Source organism: Myotis brandtii, unplaced genomic scaffold, assembly GCF_000412655.1.
Source record: "Myotis brandtii unplaced genomic scaffold, ASM41265v1 scaffold493, whole genome shotgun sequence".
Classification (NCBI taxonomy): domain Eukaryota; kingdom Metazoa; phylum Chordata; class Mammalia; order Chiroptera; family Vespertilionidae; genus Myotis; species Myotis brandtii.
The window spans coordinates 3,078,556-3,094,936 of NW_005368827.1; the positions used below are offsets into that span (position 1 = coordinate 3,078,556).

At 36.6% G+C, this 16,381-nt stretch overlaps 1 protein-coding gene across 1 annotated transcript in view; it reads left to right on the top strand.

The window, feature by feature from the left end:
• The window catches only part of LRP1B (low density lipoprotein receptor-related protein 1B), a 1,756,854-nt gene that overhangs the window by 1,458,656 nt on the left and 281,817 nt on the right, over positions 1-16,381 (top strand). Inside the window, exons 46-49 of the mRNA XM_014548045.1 lie at positions 3,274-3,402; positions 5,608-5,727; positions 14,536-14,649; positions 14,892-15,041. Coding sequence (XP_014403531.1) covers positions 3,274-3,402; positions 5,608-5,727; positions 14,536-14,649; positions 14,892-15,041 — 513 coding nt within the window. The remainder of the gene's footprint in view (positions 1-3,273; positions 3,403-5,607; positions 5,728-14,535; positions 14,650-14,891; positions 15,042-16,381) is intronic.

A 16,381-nucleotide genomic window follows, 5' to 3' on the forward strand; every position in this document is an offset into this window, starting at 1 on the left:
TAGAATTTCAGCAGAGCTGGTTGTGTCTACATTATAAAAATAAAATCAGAGACTATAAGTATTTTTTATCTTCATCTTCAGTCTTATGTTGGATTTTCCCAGAAGGATCCTTTAGCTACTCTTTAATACAAGGACTTTGACATCATTTTGTTTACCTTAGAAATCACTGCACCTAATACAAGAACTTCAACATATCTCCTCACTTTGCAAATTGGTAACACAACCCAAAAGGATACCTCTTAGCCAAGTAACTAAAATAATTAAAAATAAATAAATAAACTGTGCCAAAGCAAATGAGGGAAAGATGCAATTGGTCAGGGAACTTTAAATGAAGATAGCCAATTTCAATAATTCGGGCCACAAATCCCCACACTTCTTCATCAACTATAATTTTCCTGAATTGCTTAGGCAATTGCTTAAACCATCTCTTTCAGTTTGCCTTTGTGGCTTCAGCTGCAATGGTCTGGATCTGATGCCATCTGTAAACCTGGAGTGTTAGCCATGCGTTAGAATCACTGATGTTCCGTTCACAGGTCACCACAGGCCAGTAGTGAAGCAATGCCTTTGGTCATAACAACAAGGCTTATTTGTATACAGTGGATGCTTATCCTTGCTGCAAAATAGATTAGATACATCTGTCTCTACTAAGCCACCTGTTTCTCCCGATTGATGAGAGGGCATGAATCAGACAGAAAACTATCATTTTAAACAATTGCAGTTTATTCACATGAAACTATAAAGTGATGGTGGATTCCACAGAGGTGACAAACCTTTATAAAAGCATCCTGTATCCTTTGGGCATTCATATTGAAATCCTGCGGTTCAGCAGAAAGATTGGAAAGTAATTCTTGGCTACTTCCTGTAAAATTTATCTTTGGGAAATGAGAATGTTTCTGGCATATCTATGTCCTCTTCTGAATTAATTCACCCAGAGCAGTTCGTGAATGTTAATGCCAGTGTTGAAGCTGTGAAAGGCCATTTATTAACCCCTCCCTGAGGGCAAAGGAGGGAAAATTATCTGTTGTCATAACACTTGACAAAAAGTTTAGGTAATTCCATTTTAAACAACATTGCTAAACTTATCAATACCCATAATAGAAATAAGAATAGTAAATTTAATTAGATAAAGTAAAAGAATTAAAAGAAAACAGAACCATATTTTTGTTTCTAGAAAGACAGAGAAAATACTCAATCCTTTTTCATCAAATGAAGATATGCATGAATTGTACAGTGTTTGCTTTTGCATCATAAAATTATACTTATGGTGAAGAATTTTTGTTTCTCTCCTCAAAGAAATAATTATTTTTAATTTTTAAAAATATTTGTATTGCTTTCAGAGAGGAAGAGAGAGGGAGAGAGGAAGAGAGAGGGAGAGAGGAAGAGAGAGAGAGAGAGAGAGAGAGAGAGAGAGAGAAAGGAAACATCAATGATGAGAGAGAATCATTGATCAACTGCCTCCTGCACACCATACCCCGGGCATGTGCCTTGACCGGGAATCAAACTGTGACCTCCTGGTTCATAGGTCGATGCTCAACCGCTGAGCCATGCCAGCCTGGCAATGGAATAATTATTTTAAAAGTAAAGTTGCCATTTTCCATCATAATAGTTGTCATTGGAAATGAGATATTAAATAGGGTGCATTTAAAATAGACTAAATAAGCTGGGTAAGTGGCTGAATTTCGTTTAGTTCGTGGTCTACAGTGATTGTATATAGCAATGTTGATACCCTTCTTAACACTTGTTCCTTTGAATTAATAATATTTATAGATTTTCCATTCTTTGTTACTTTCTCTAAAGTGGCAATCTATTTTATCTACTGACCAGTGAGGTTTAGACTTCACCAAGGAAAAAAAAAGAAACTATATTTAGAGGGAGTCACTATTATTAAAAGAATTCAATAAGACATGATAGATAGGTAGATAGATAAAGAGATAGGTAGATATTCTGTTTAAGTTAATTAAATTCTAAGAATAATGAAATAAGACTCTGGAAACATCAAAGAGTATTAGTGGCTGTTTAATGGAATATTCCTGAAATAAAGCTTAAAAAGAAATTGACAGAAAATTGTAAAATTAAATTAAGTTTCCTGTATTGGTAGAGATAAATAAATTTGAATTGCTTCCAACATAATTAGTATGACTGGATTACACTGTACAGTTATTCAACAAGTAGTTGAGTGAGTACAAGCAAGCAAGCAGCACATAATACAATAAAAAAATTGGATTTCTAAAATTGGCCATTAAATCCATTTTTAAGAATAAATATAAGTCTATTTTCCATATGAGAGATCTTTCTAAAACGGGGACCAGATACTGGCATTACAAGGATGAAAACTAGCTGTAGAAAGTTTTAATTTTGTTCTTTGTGCCTGTTGGCCTATGCTCCCAAATTGGGCAAACGACATAAAAACTCAGACTTTTAATTTATAAGAAAAATCTTGAGATTAAGAAGCGGGACAATATGACAGTGGTCAGTTGGATCCCTTAAGCATCCGGAGCACATGTTTGTAAGTTATCCTTGTCCAGCTCATCCCACAGAATTCGGTGCATTTCATGGAGCAGGTGCTGGTCCTACGTGGCAGGAAGGGACGGCCTGCTCCCTGGTCCCACCAGGGATAGAGAAAGTGGCTGATGAGAGTAGTTTTAGCCATTTCAGTACTTCTGAGTGATAGAGCTGCTCCAGGGATTTCTTCTGAAGTTAGTTGGGAAGGAAAACCAGTTTTAGGTGAGATTGAAGTCAGATGAATCAAGTTAAGCATTCAAAAATAAGAATTCTATGGACTAGAAAATTTCAATGTGCTGAAGAATATATGGTAGAGTCATATATGGTAGAGTCCAATAAGAAAACACAAAAAAACATTCTCAGTACATACAGAGAGCATTTAACTGTCTCTCTTTAAAAATTTATTTTTAGGTTAGACTGCTAACCAAAATGCATAAATATAGTCATCCACATTTAAGTCTCTCCTCTCTATTTATGTACAGTCACCAAATAATTAACAAAATATACAAATAGGCATAAAAGCAAAAAAAGTCAGGCAACTTCCAAAAAATATACAAAGACAGGGAAAGAAAAATAACCCCAAAGTGTGCTTTTTATTTTTTTAAATAAAGAAACAGCATGAACCATTGTCTTTTACCTTACTTTTATATTAAGATCAATTTTAGTTTATTTTTATAATTAAGATTAAGGAAAACAATTGTTACGGTGTTAACAATTTGCCATTACAACATTTGCCATTACAAAAAACCTTGATTTTTTTTTTCCTTTCAGCTAAAAATTCCTCTTGCAACATTTATTCAGAGTTTGAATGTGGAAATGGAGAGTGTATTGACTACCAACTCACCTGTGATGGCATTCCTCATTGTAAGGATAAATCCGATGAAAAACTGCTCTACTGTGGTGAGTGTCCAATAGGTGATTTGTTCTTTCAGAGAGAAGTTTGGAATTGTTTCTATACGTTTTTGTTGGTTGTCCCCATTCGGTTTATATGTGTGATTTTCTTCATGTGTCTCTTTAACATGTAGATCTAAGGCAAGTGACTTGGCTTTGCCCTGGTTCACCCGGAACACCTTATTTCCTGTCCATTAGCCATGGTATTCATTAAAGACTGTTCTCATGGTTTGGAACACCTTATTTCCTGTCCATTAATTAGCCATGGTATTCATTAAAGACTGTTCTCATGGTTTTCCATCATGAAGAGAAAATTTAAATATGGCTGCAGCCTGTCTTTGGAGCTCTCTTGTTACTCATCTTTAGCAGTAGGTCCCAGGTTCACATTCTTCAAAGTGTGTATTAGAAATATCAGTTATTGGTGAATATTGCAGTTTAAATTTGAGCAAAGGTCCATCATCAGTCAATAGCATGTTGGTTTATATCAAAGTCTTGTCCATTTTATTTTTGCCTCCAGGACTGACCCAGGGCTAGTGTTCTTAGGTGCAAAGGCTAATTGCTTTAGCCACGGTCTCCATCGAGCATGGAGTTCTGTGCCTCTGTAGGTGACACCAATTAATAGTCAGCCTTTCCCTCACCCTTGGGAGCAGAGATTGGCTTTTTGACTCTAGTAAACAATTGATATTTGCCTTCATTGCAGCAATGTTTTTCCTGGAAATTTGTGTCTGTTCAATCATGCATAGTTATTATAGAATTGATTCAGATTATTTCTAAATTGACCTGTTTCTGTGCTACAATATAATACTATTGGTGTTGTATGCTCTGTAAAATTTAGGAATCGATATCTGGAATTGCAATATTTGGTTTCTACTTTTCTGCTTTGTTATATTATTTGGGTAATAAACTTACCTAAATATTCAACGTAATGTTAAAACAAGAGGGAGATGGAGCTTGCTAAATTCACAGGCAGTTCTTTCACACTTTTACATTACGGAGTAACATACCATCAGTGAAAATGATAGTCAAATGTAATTTTTCCATGATTAATCTGTAACTAAAATATTAGGTAATTTGCCTCAAATGACATATTTGCTTGAATGAATAGCCATATCTTATACACTATGAAAATATTAAAGCTTATCAAATATAATAATAATCAGCTTAAAAATTTCCACTAATTAGCTTGAGAATGTATTTTTACATTATTTTCATCTTAGAAGCCAGAAATTAGCAAACTTTTTTTTTTAAGGGCCAGCTTTGTGGGACGTATATGCTCTCTGCCACATGTGCTCTATTTTAAAAAAAATAATTTGCAATCCTTTCTAAGTGTAAAAACTTTTCTTAGCTGCAGAGTCATAAGAAAACAAGCTGATGGACTTCATTGTCCTTTGGGCTATATAGTTTGACAACACCAGATACAGATTCCAAGCTTTGGAATCATACCCAAGGTTGCATCTTTGTTCCCAAACCTCCTGGGGTGTGACTAGTGTGAGCACGTGTATTACTTCTCTGTATTTTAGTTTCCTGCTACAAAACAAACTTAGCTCTAATTGAGAGCATTAAGTAAAGAAATATATATTTACATATGTTCAATATAGAGCCTGGTGCAAAATTAGTATGCAGTAAGTGGCAGCTACTATTATTAAGTGTTACCTTCTCCCCCAAATCAGGACACTCTCATTAAAGTAAATAAAATTCAGGAGGCAGTTCTTCTTAGGAAATTCTGGTAGACAGTTTTAGATGATCTTTAAGAGAAATTTATGGATAGTTAGGTGACTTGGATTCAGTGATTCAGGAATATATGTTTTGCTACTTTTTGTTTCTTGTTATAAAATCCTTGCAGGATGCAAAGTAGATAGGAAATAGGTGTCAGAATGTCTTTATTGCTTTAGAGGTAGAGATTTATTTATTCAAAATATGTGGCATTTGTTTATTTCTGTGCTGACTGATGCCAGAAACAATAATGAGGGTATAATTTTAAGAGATCTTCAAGTATGAATCATTGCAGCTAAGATACTTCATCAAAAAGGCTCTTTACTGAATGAACTACTTGATAACGCATGAATATTCTAATCCAAATCTTCGACACTGCTCGGCACTTATTTTATAGATCCACAATCCAGTCATTATGAGTGAGATCTCATTGATGGTTTTCTTTCTGTAAAAGTTTTTCTATAAGACCTTCAATTATGTGTTTCTATTTTTATTCTTAAGAAAACAGAAGTTGTCGAAGAGGTTTCAAGCCCTGCTACAATCGTCGCTGCATTCCTCATGGCAAGTTATGTGATGGTGAAAACGACTGTGGAGACAGCTCTGATGAATTGGATTGTAAAGGTAAATATATGTTGCATCAGCCTATCTATTATTACATTAATTGCTTCTAGAACTTTTCTGAAGTTTATTCTTTAGAGCACTATGGTTTTACCCATTTGGTGTGTAACACGTACTAACATCTATGGACCACGCTGTTGGAGGGGAGTTATTAGAATTAATTGAAAATCATGACTATATTCTCAGTTTCTGGTTTCTATTCCTTTGCTCACTTTAAAACTCTTGTTACCTCTCACCTCTTTAGGTCTGCATCTTTGTTTATTGGACATTTCTACCAGAATGTGTAATACTAAATTTACTGCTCCAAAATGTTCCGTTTTATTTCTTAATTCTGTTTTACACATGAACTCATCATTTTCTTAATGACTGGACAGGAAACCTTGGTATTACCTTTGATTCCTCTTCCCACCGTATTTTATCACCCACATGTCCAATCATCAACAAACCTTCCAATTCTTGGCAATAGTTTCCCTTTCAATCTACTTTGAGCCTGGATTAACAGAGTAAAACCCTTTTAATAGTTTCCCTGCCTCTGCTGTTTCTAATGAATCCCAATGTTGTGAGTCATGCTAACACATGTAACATTTTCTCACAGTGATAACCAGGACAGATCAATAAGCCAGACTACCTGTGAAAGAACCCCAGACCTTACAGTGACTGTGTGACTTTGGATAAAATACTTAAGTAATCTGTCCTCAGTTTTTTAAACTGAGAGAGAAGACAGTTACATGACTACATTAATAAATAAACTTAGAACAGAACTTGGCATCTAGAAAATGCTATGAAATACTTGCCTTTAAAAAAATTCACTGCCCTGATTAAAAAACACAAATTGAGTTTCAATGTTTGCAGAATCAATGACAAGTTTTTAGTTTAAGATTTAAGGTCTCCTAAAAGCTGGACTCAACCAGTGTTTGCAAACTAATTTCCTTTCAAAAACCTTTGCATTCATTGAACACACATTATTGGGTAAAATGTATTAAGGACTGAGTCATAAAATTAAATAAGTCATGAGCCTGTCCTCAAGGAATTTAAACTCTAAGTGAAAGACGGTTATTTAAAAAGATGAAGATGTACATAAATTGCTATGATTGTACATATTAGAATTTCTTTTGGCTTGGAAATATCTTGAAATATTTACAGACTAGATTAAATTTAAACTGTCTTTAAAAAAGAAAATAAATAAATTTAAACTGTCTTAAACTATAAATACAGTGGAATGGTCAAGACAGAAGAGAATTCTGAGTAGAGTGATTAATATTGAAAACTGCAAGTAGTTTGATATGGTTAGCACCAGGCCAGTTTGCATATTAGGAAGTGGTAAAAAAAGATGAGGCAAGTTTGAGGAAGAAGGCAAGATATGAAAGTTTTTTGATGCCATGTTAAGCCATATTAAGGAAATTGAACTTTATTTTGTAGTTACCAGAGTGTTGCTGAAGGTTTAAAGCAGGCCCCAAATATTCAAATTTACATTTAAAAAAATAAAAAAGTGCAGTGATTGTGTGAATGAAAGCTGTACTGCTGAGATAGGAAAGACAAAACAGGAGGCTATCATAGAGGCCAAAGCTAAGAGCAACAGCATTTTCAAAGGGAGCATTACCACCTCTTCAGGTCTGCATCCCTGTTTACTGGTCATTTCTACCGGAATGTGTAATACTGAATTTACTGCTTCAAAATAACCAGTCTTCTTGGGTGATAAACATAGAGAAATCATGGGAAAGAATAGAGAAATTGTGTGAAATTATTTGCCTGTTTTAAAAGTATATGCTTTTGTTATTTTTTAAGCTTATTTTTGTAGGGCTTTTGTTTGGGTGGGACAGGATGAGATAATAAGGATAGTTGCATTCCGAGGGAGGAGCACCTGCAGACATTGTGAAGGAACTGTTCCAAAGGCACACAGAGAGGCACAGAACTGAAGCTCGGGTAGTAGATTTAGACCAGATGCTTTGGTTTTGGGCTCACTAAAGAGAGAAAGCTCAGAGGATGTATGGAGTGATCGTTTTAAGGAAATGCATCAGAATTGCCTGTTGAATTTAAAATTAAAGACGTTGATTAAAAAGGGGGGGAAGGGTATAGGCCTCAGGACTTATAGAAGATTTTCATAAGAAATTATTTTTTTTTAAGAAAGTAGGATCAGTTACCATTGTAAAGTGTTACAAAGAGGTCAAGAGGGCAGGCGTAGACTGGAGTGCCCGTTGTAATGATAAATCGGAGAAAATCTCTTCGGTATCTTCATGAGAGTCAGTTCAATGGATGGTAAGGAAAAGCCAGGTCACATTGAATTGTGGCAGAAAATGTATGGTGAGGAAGTAAAAACAGTGAACATGGACTCTTTTTTAGAAAAGATTGATGGTAAAGAAAAACTGAGAAGTACACGTGTAATAAGAAGGCTATGCAAAATTGGGAAGGAGGGCAGACTGCTTACAAATTATTTTGTAGGCAGAAAAGGATTGGAAAGTTACTTTGTTGTCTTAGACTCTATGACCTTAGTCAAACATTTGAGTAGTTTGCCATCTAAGACACTATAGTATAGGAAGAGCCAAGTACATTTGCAAATTAGGTCAACTATTATTTTATATCACCTACAAAAGTTAAAAATGATAAATTGCTATACAATAGTGGGAGTAAAAACAGGAAAATGGATAAGCATTTGGGAAAAAAGGAGGATGGGAAGCTTGGAGACCAGAAGGTGGATGGATCTGTTGGATAACCTGTTTACAGGCAGGAGAGGAGAATATAATAAAGACATTATGTCAGGATAAAGGGACAAACATCAAGCTAGAATACGCAGGAACGAACAGTAAGTACAAAAAGTGGATTTTAAAGCAAAATTCATAAAAGAACCATAAGAATTTAATAAGTTGCTGTGGGTTTTCTTGGAAAACGATTTTCCTTTCAAAAGTGGCAAATAAATTAGTGTGTTTGAGTTCATAAAATACAGCCCCCAGTACATGGTAGGTGTTTATTAAATTCTTATGTGGCTCTTTGCAGTAATAAATCTTCCAGAATATAAAGATAAGTTTTATTGTTCCTAATGACATCAATACTAGCTGCTGAATAACAATAAAAATAACTTCAAGTGTGATTTTCCCTTTGTTAGTCTAAACTCTGATTTCTGTGTTATAACTATCTCTCGGCAATATACTTGGGCACAGAACTACTGCATTTGTGTGTTTCTGTCAAAACTTTTCTTTTGTGATAATAATAGGGAAAATTATAACAATTTGACATCTTAAAAGACAACAGCAACAAAATCTTATTCCTTGACATTCTTCCTGTATAATGTAGGACATTTGAAACTAAAAATGCTCATGGAAGCTCAAGTATTATTGCCTACTAAAAGTTAATAGAGTTAAATAAATGCACTAGCCCCTTTAAGAGAAATAAAGGGGTCATTTTTTAGATGAAAAGTAACATCACAGTTTCATCATTTAGATTTGACTTTTCTCTCATGTTAAGTTTGTTCACATGGTGTCCCTATTGGGCACATTTTATACCGCAGGGGACATACTTGCCTTGGTCCCTTTTCCATAAATCAGGTTACCTTATAGATCAGTGATTCAGATATACTAGTATGTCTATCAAACACATGCATACTTCCAGCACCTCAAAGATGGTGAAGGACAAGGAGCATGGAAGGGCTCAGGGAGAATGGAAAAGAATTCACTTTCCACTCCTCTGCTTCTGTCGTCAGTGAAACACGGGATGTCGTGCTTTGCTGTATGTATGCATAGACATGCACAAACCACCTATTATTTTTTAATGTAAATAAAATAAAATGGAAAAAATTAAATTCGTACGATAAAAAACCAGGTTGCCCAGGGAAATTTTGATAGGCTACAGAGAAAGGCTACAGTGGAATCATCTGCAAATTATTTGAAGTACTATTACATGTGTTTGTTTAGTTTATATGCTAATAGCATTTAACATTACTATTTTTTTCATAAAGCAGATCATTTATTTACAGAGTGGAATTGATGTTATTAGGAATTATATTTGGTTTCTTCTCATTTGGAGGAAAAACAAAACCTCGAATCCTCATCAATCTTTTATTCCTGTCCCTTTACAGCTATTGTTTCATGACTGGGAGCTTTAGACAGCAGGCCGTCTGGGGGATCTGAGAAGTTGTTCAGAAAAATCTGTCATTCTGTATTCCTTTTCTGGTTGTGCGAGTGGTTGAGTGAATACATTCGGGGAGAGTACACGGTTCCTCTCCTTTCTTCCCTGAGATGAATATAAATACTGCCCTTGGGACGTACATGAACTTCCTAGGGCGACCTGAACACCTTCAGGGGGAATGGAGAGCGAAGAGGTTCTGAGGATAATACCTAAAGGAGAGGAAACTTGTGTTTGCTTTTAAAAAAGTTCATAAAAAAAAAAGAAACTTTGAAGATTTCACAAACAACAAGTTAAAGGAAAAAGATAAGCATGCCTGGAGAAGAAACCATCGTTCCTCTGGGCTTGCATACACTTATAGCCAAGCAGTACATTAAATAAACACTGTGGCGGGAAAGTAAACAGAAGAGACATAGCAGCACATGCAGTGCCTTTCTCTTTGCCAGCTCATATACCTCCCCCTGTGCTGCAGGCTGGGTGGGAGTGCTGGGAGACAAAATGTTGACGTAGGTTATGTGTAAGGAGTGTCCTAAGAAGCACAAAAAGACTGATCCATTTTATGCCTTGCCTATCTCAGTAAATATTTTAACTGACATGGAGAAAAGAAAGTGGGTAAGATAATAAAATTAAGGAAGTATGTGGAGAAAAGAGTGGTGTTACTTCTCTCTTGCTGCTACTTTTTGTTTTCAATTTTATTGTTTAAAGTATTACAAATAGTAGTATATATGTCTCCTTTTTTTCCCCATTGACCTTCCCCTGGCCTCCCCCCACCCCTCCCACACATGCCCTCACCCTACCCCACCCAGTTCCTTTGATCCACACACAGTCCCTCTCAGATCTCCTTTGTAGTATCTCCTTGCTGTGCTGGTGTGTGTAGGCTTACTTTTTCTTTGGACTATCTGGAGGGTAAAGTCTAGTATTTCTCACTTGGCTTATCTATTTTTGGACTATTTTTTTTTTCTGTTTCTCTTTTTCAGTACTTTTAGCCCAAGGAAATTTTCCAGAAAGCTTTCATACTCACTTGACAAATTAGTGATTCCAGCATCTTTCTCCCTCAAACTTCACCCTAAGGGTGAAACAAATTTCAATGACTGACTAATCAAAACAGCATGAAATAGGAATTCAGTTGAGGGAACAGAGAGGAAGGGGAGAAGAAGAGGCATTTGCTTATTTGTTTAATAAAGTTTCTGTAATTCCCGTGGATTTGTTCCATCACAGGACTGCCTCTCTTGCTTACAAATGCTGGCGATGTGAACCAGCGTTTGCCCTTGCTACTTATGAAATTCTGCAATCACTTAATTTGTCTAATTCTATTGCCACTTATCACCCTATTTAACTCTCTGGTGGTTCCCAAACTCTATACAAAGTCATGGACGCTGCAGAAACAGTACTAGAGGTAAAATAATGTTTTGTTCCTATTTGCACACACTCCTGGGCCTCCTCACCAAGATTCAGAGTTTATTTTTGATTGGGAATAGGGGAGAAAAATAACTCCTGCAAATATTCTACCCTCTCCTCAGTTCTCTTGGCTCCCTACCTTATCTATTTTTCAGTACCTGTCTTTTAAGTACCATTTTCTAACCAATCTTCTCATCTTCAAAGTTATAGTTTCTTTTCATCTAGTCAGAGTTCCTCTCCTTATATCTTTTGCCTTCCCAGAATTCCACCCAAGACTGTGTCCTACTTGCACCACATTTCCCTCTTCTTAAAAGTCATTCTTTGCTCTTCCTTCCACCTGAGAGCCCTGGCACTGTTATTGAAACTTCATTATTGTGAAATCCCTGAATCTCGGGCCTCTTTGTCTGAAATCCACCTCCATGTTTGTGAGTCATAATTTGCCTCTTCACTCTGTCTGCCACCAGACCCACTCAGCTTGATTCCCTGTCACATACACAGAGGATTGTCTGTGGAAGCTTGGAGGGAGATGGAAATGGCATAATGGGTTGTGATGGTTCCCACTGAGATCTTTCTGGCATCCTAAACTCTAACTAAAAGATAGAACTTCAAGTGTACTAGGAGATAGATCTTTGTAGGCTTTGTAGGGATATTACCACTACCTTAAATATTGTTTCACAGAGAAATTATTTCTGTCTTCTGCTGGGGTCCAACCCCAGCAGGTCCAGGGGTCCCCAAAGGTGTGGACGGAGTCGGTGAAGAAGGAATGACACGGAGACAGCCTTCAGTTGATCAGCAGCCTAGCCAGGACCTCTAGCCAGGATCTCCAGCCAAGTTCTGGTTAGGATCTCATCAGGATCTGATGAGGATCTGATGTTTATTGTCTTGTTACATCTATATTTATACCAGCCGATTTTAATCCTGTCAATTTCTATTACAAAGGTTAGGGCGTTTCTTATCTCCATTCCAGGGAGTAAAGATTATGTAGCTTAACTACCCGCCTGGCACTTAATTAAGGGGTTGTATCCCCTCCCTAACCTCAGGGAAAAATCCCTACCTGGGGAAACAACCTTTCTCGGAGAGGTGACCTTGGTTAAAACACATGGCGCTTAAGGAGAGCAAACATATTAAGAACAATATGCTATATATGCCAGGTCCCTTGAAACATATGCTGTGCAGATGTTTCTTTTCTGCAGCTACTGTGTCAAGCAGCAAGGATGGACTGGCTTCCGGCAATCTTCTACATAAAGGGATTATAGAGAATCTTTTGTAACACAACCTCTTAATAGGAGACTGATGATAGATAGCAAAGTCAGAAACAAATGTAAAAGCTTGTCATCATTATTTTCCATGTCATATATTCTATTTACTATTTCCATTGAAAAGTATTAAAGGTGGAACATTATAGAGCGGAATATGGAAAAGACCCTGCTTTTTTAGACATAAAAGAAAAATATCTATTTTTTCCTGTTTGGAGCAATATTTTTATCTACTCATAATAACATTGTTTCACATGATAAGAAGTTATTTTTAATAAAGAAAACAGTGAAGCAATTATAATTGCAAATTGTAAATAAAACATTTATTTTAATTATCATTGAACACAAATAATGATAGAATTGCAAGACAATTAAACACAATAAGAGCAGTGCTTTATGAAATACAAATGACATACAATCCCTCGAGTAAAATTTGCATATTTTAAGATAGCATTTTAACCATTTGCAATTGATATAATTTCTATTTATAATTAAATAGGCTTTTAAAAGTATCAACACTAGCAAAAGTAGCATAATCAAAGAGCCCTTCAGGTTGTACATCAACATAATCAACCTGTGGAAGTTTAAATCTGGAATAAAAATCTCACCTAAGTTAATGGAACACACATAGCATGCCATGCACCTGTTCACAGCATATTGCCGAAAGCCATTATATGGTAATGAATGTGTAAGCAAAGTAGAAAGGAATGTAAGAATAAGAATAAGCTATTCTGTACAAAGTATATGTAATGACATGAGCATATTGAAACTGATTTTTACCTCAGCCTAGCAGGGACTTGGAAAGCCATACTTTCCAAAAATAGAGACACATAAGAACACATTTATGTTTCATGGCCTGAGGCATCCATATTTCCTATACCAAATGTTACTGATATGGTGCTGGGGTCCAGCCCCAGCGGGTCCAGGGGTTCCCCAAGGTGTGGACGGGGTCGGCGGAGAAGGAATGACACGGAGGCAGTGTTCAGGTGATCATCATAGCCAGGTTCCTCTTAGCCAGGTTCCTCTTTTTATTGTCATCTAACATCTGTATATATACTATTCCGGTCCCAAACCTATCCATTCTATACAAAAGGCCAGGGGGCTTCCCATCTCCATTCAAAGGTTACTCCATTGTTCCACTAAGCTACAAGGAAGTAACTGAAGGAGGTCACTCCAAGCAAAGATCAAAGCAACCAACCACCCCTCTGACACTCAGTTAAAGGGTTTACTGATAAAAATCCTCACCTGGGGAAACAACCTGTCTTCTCCTAGCCAGGTTCCTCCCCCTATTGTCCTCTTACATCTGCATTTATCCTATTTGATCTTAATCCCATCCATTCCATTCCAAAGGCTAGGGCGTTTCTCATCTCCATTTCAAGGTCCCTTGAAACATCCCTGCAGGGACTGCCTCAAGCAGCCAGGGTGGATGGGCTTCCAGCAATACGGCCATGAAAAGGAGTAGCATGGATGTCTTTCTAGCAGTACTGAGTACTGTGAGTACTCAAGCTATTGCTCAGTGGTTTCTCCCTCTCAGTCTCTGCCTGGCCATCTCTCTTTATCATAGCAGGGACTGTTCTACTTCTTAGCAACCAGATTTGGATTTCCCTGTATGCTCTGAATCAGGCATTTGCTTAGTGCCATAACCGTGTACTGTTGAAGTTGGAGGAAGAGAGTTTTCTGCAACACTCAATTGTTTTTGTAGGTTGCCTTAGTCCTGGACTGGTATTTTCATGGTAAACAAAGCACAATTCCTATTTTCCTGGACTTTACAATTTAGAGAGGGAGCAGATACATAAACAGGCAGTTGCAGTGTAGTACTGTAAGTATCACAACAGAAGGTAGAATTGTGTGACATGGGAGGATCCATGAGGCATCTAACTCAAGGTTGGGGGTGGGGGCTAAGGGTCAGGTTTAACTTCCCAGAGTTAAAAACGCAAAACCAAATAAAATTACATGAATTTAATTAAAACAATCAAAATGTTAAAGCAAGAAGTCATATTTTGTTTCCTCTAGCAACTAATTTATTTACCTGCTTTTCTAGTTTCAACCTGTGCCACTGTTGAGTTCCGCTGTGCAGATGGGACCTGCATTCCAAGATCAGCGCGGTGCAACCAGAACGTGGATTGTGCAGATGCTTCCGATGAGAAGAACTGCAGTAAGACAGTCTGCTCCTGTTCTGTTGCTCTTGCCTGCACACTCTTGGCATTGCATTGAACACTGTCCTACTTTTCCCTGAACCTTGTCCGGAATTGATATGTAATTAACCCCTGTTGTGAAGAATAATTGCTTATTTACTTCTTCAATTAGGCTAACTTGTCTTGTCTCTATGACCTACACAGAAGGTTGATAATTTTTGCCTCTGAGGTATTGTTCATTTTTCTGTTTACCTCCTTGTAGATAACACAGACTGTACACACTTCTATAAACTTGGAGTGAAAACCACAGGGTTCATAAGATGTAATTCTACCTCACTGTGTATTCTGCCAACCTGGATATGTGATGGCTCCAATGACTGTGGAGACTATTCAGATGAATTAAAATGCCCAGGTAATTCTAGAAAAACAAAGCAAAGCAAAACAAACAAACAAACAAACAAACAAACAAAAAACAGGCTTTGCCTTGAAGATTTGGAAGCTAGTTGTGTAGACTAAACTTTTTAATTTTTGTTATGAATATTCAATGATAAGAATACAATTTAAATATTCTAAACATGCCACTTCACTTTTAAAAAATTAATTGTAAAATGACACTCAAGAAATCTGCATTTGGATTAATTTCCTCTTTTAGTTCACCATTAAGCCTTTTAAAGTTAGTGATTAAACTTAAAATGTGTAACCTATAGCTTCCATAGAAGTAATATATACTGAGAAAAGACTATTTATACATTAAAGAGAGGGAGACTATATATCTCACCACTGGCTCTACTCAGTGTTATTATACAGTGTGCATTGTCTTGTTAGAAGGTTTGATGCAGCTTACACAATCTCTTTGCATAGTATAAGTCTTGTTATCATTACTGGGCCAAGTTTAGACAGGTATATTTAATCTTACTATTAATCATGTTTACCTACATAAGCTCTGAAAAGTGCCATCTGCATTCTTAGAAAAATGCCTTTCATGAAAAGGACATAGCCCTGTTTCTTTTTAACTGTTTGAAGAACAGTTAGCATAATGTTCTTCATGTCCATCCATGCTGTCGCAGAGTAAAATTCTCTCCCTTTTTACGGCAGAGTAATATTCCATTGTGTAAATGTACCACAGCTTTTTTGGCCATTCTACTCATGGACACTTGGGCTGCTTCCAAACCTTGGCTATTGTAAATAATGCTTCAATGAACATTAGGGGTAAATATATTATTTCAAATTACTGTTTTGGGTTCCTCTGAATAAAATTCCCAGAAGTGGAATTGCTCATAACGCAGTTCCATTTTCAATTTTTTGAGGTAACTCTATACTGCATTCCACAGTAGCTACCTCAATCTGTATCCCCAACAACAGGGCATGAGGGTTCCCTTTTCTCCACATCCTCCCCAACACTTGTTGTTTGTTGGTTTATTGGTGATAGCTCTTCTGACAGATGTGAGGTGATATCTCATTGTGGTTTTAATTTGCATTTTTCTGATGATTAGTGGCATTGAGCAGCTTTTAATATGTATATTGGCCATCTGTATGTCCTCTTTGGAGAAGTGTCTATTCAGATCCTTTGTCCATTTTTAAAAAAATATATTTTTATTGATTTTAGAGAGGAAGGGAGAGGGAGAGAGAGAAATAGAAACATTAATGATAGAGAGAGAATCATTTATTGGCTGCCTCCTGAATGCCCCCTACTGGGGATCAAGCCTGCAACCTGGGCATATCCACTCTTAGAGGTTATAATAATAATAGTAT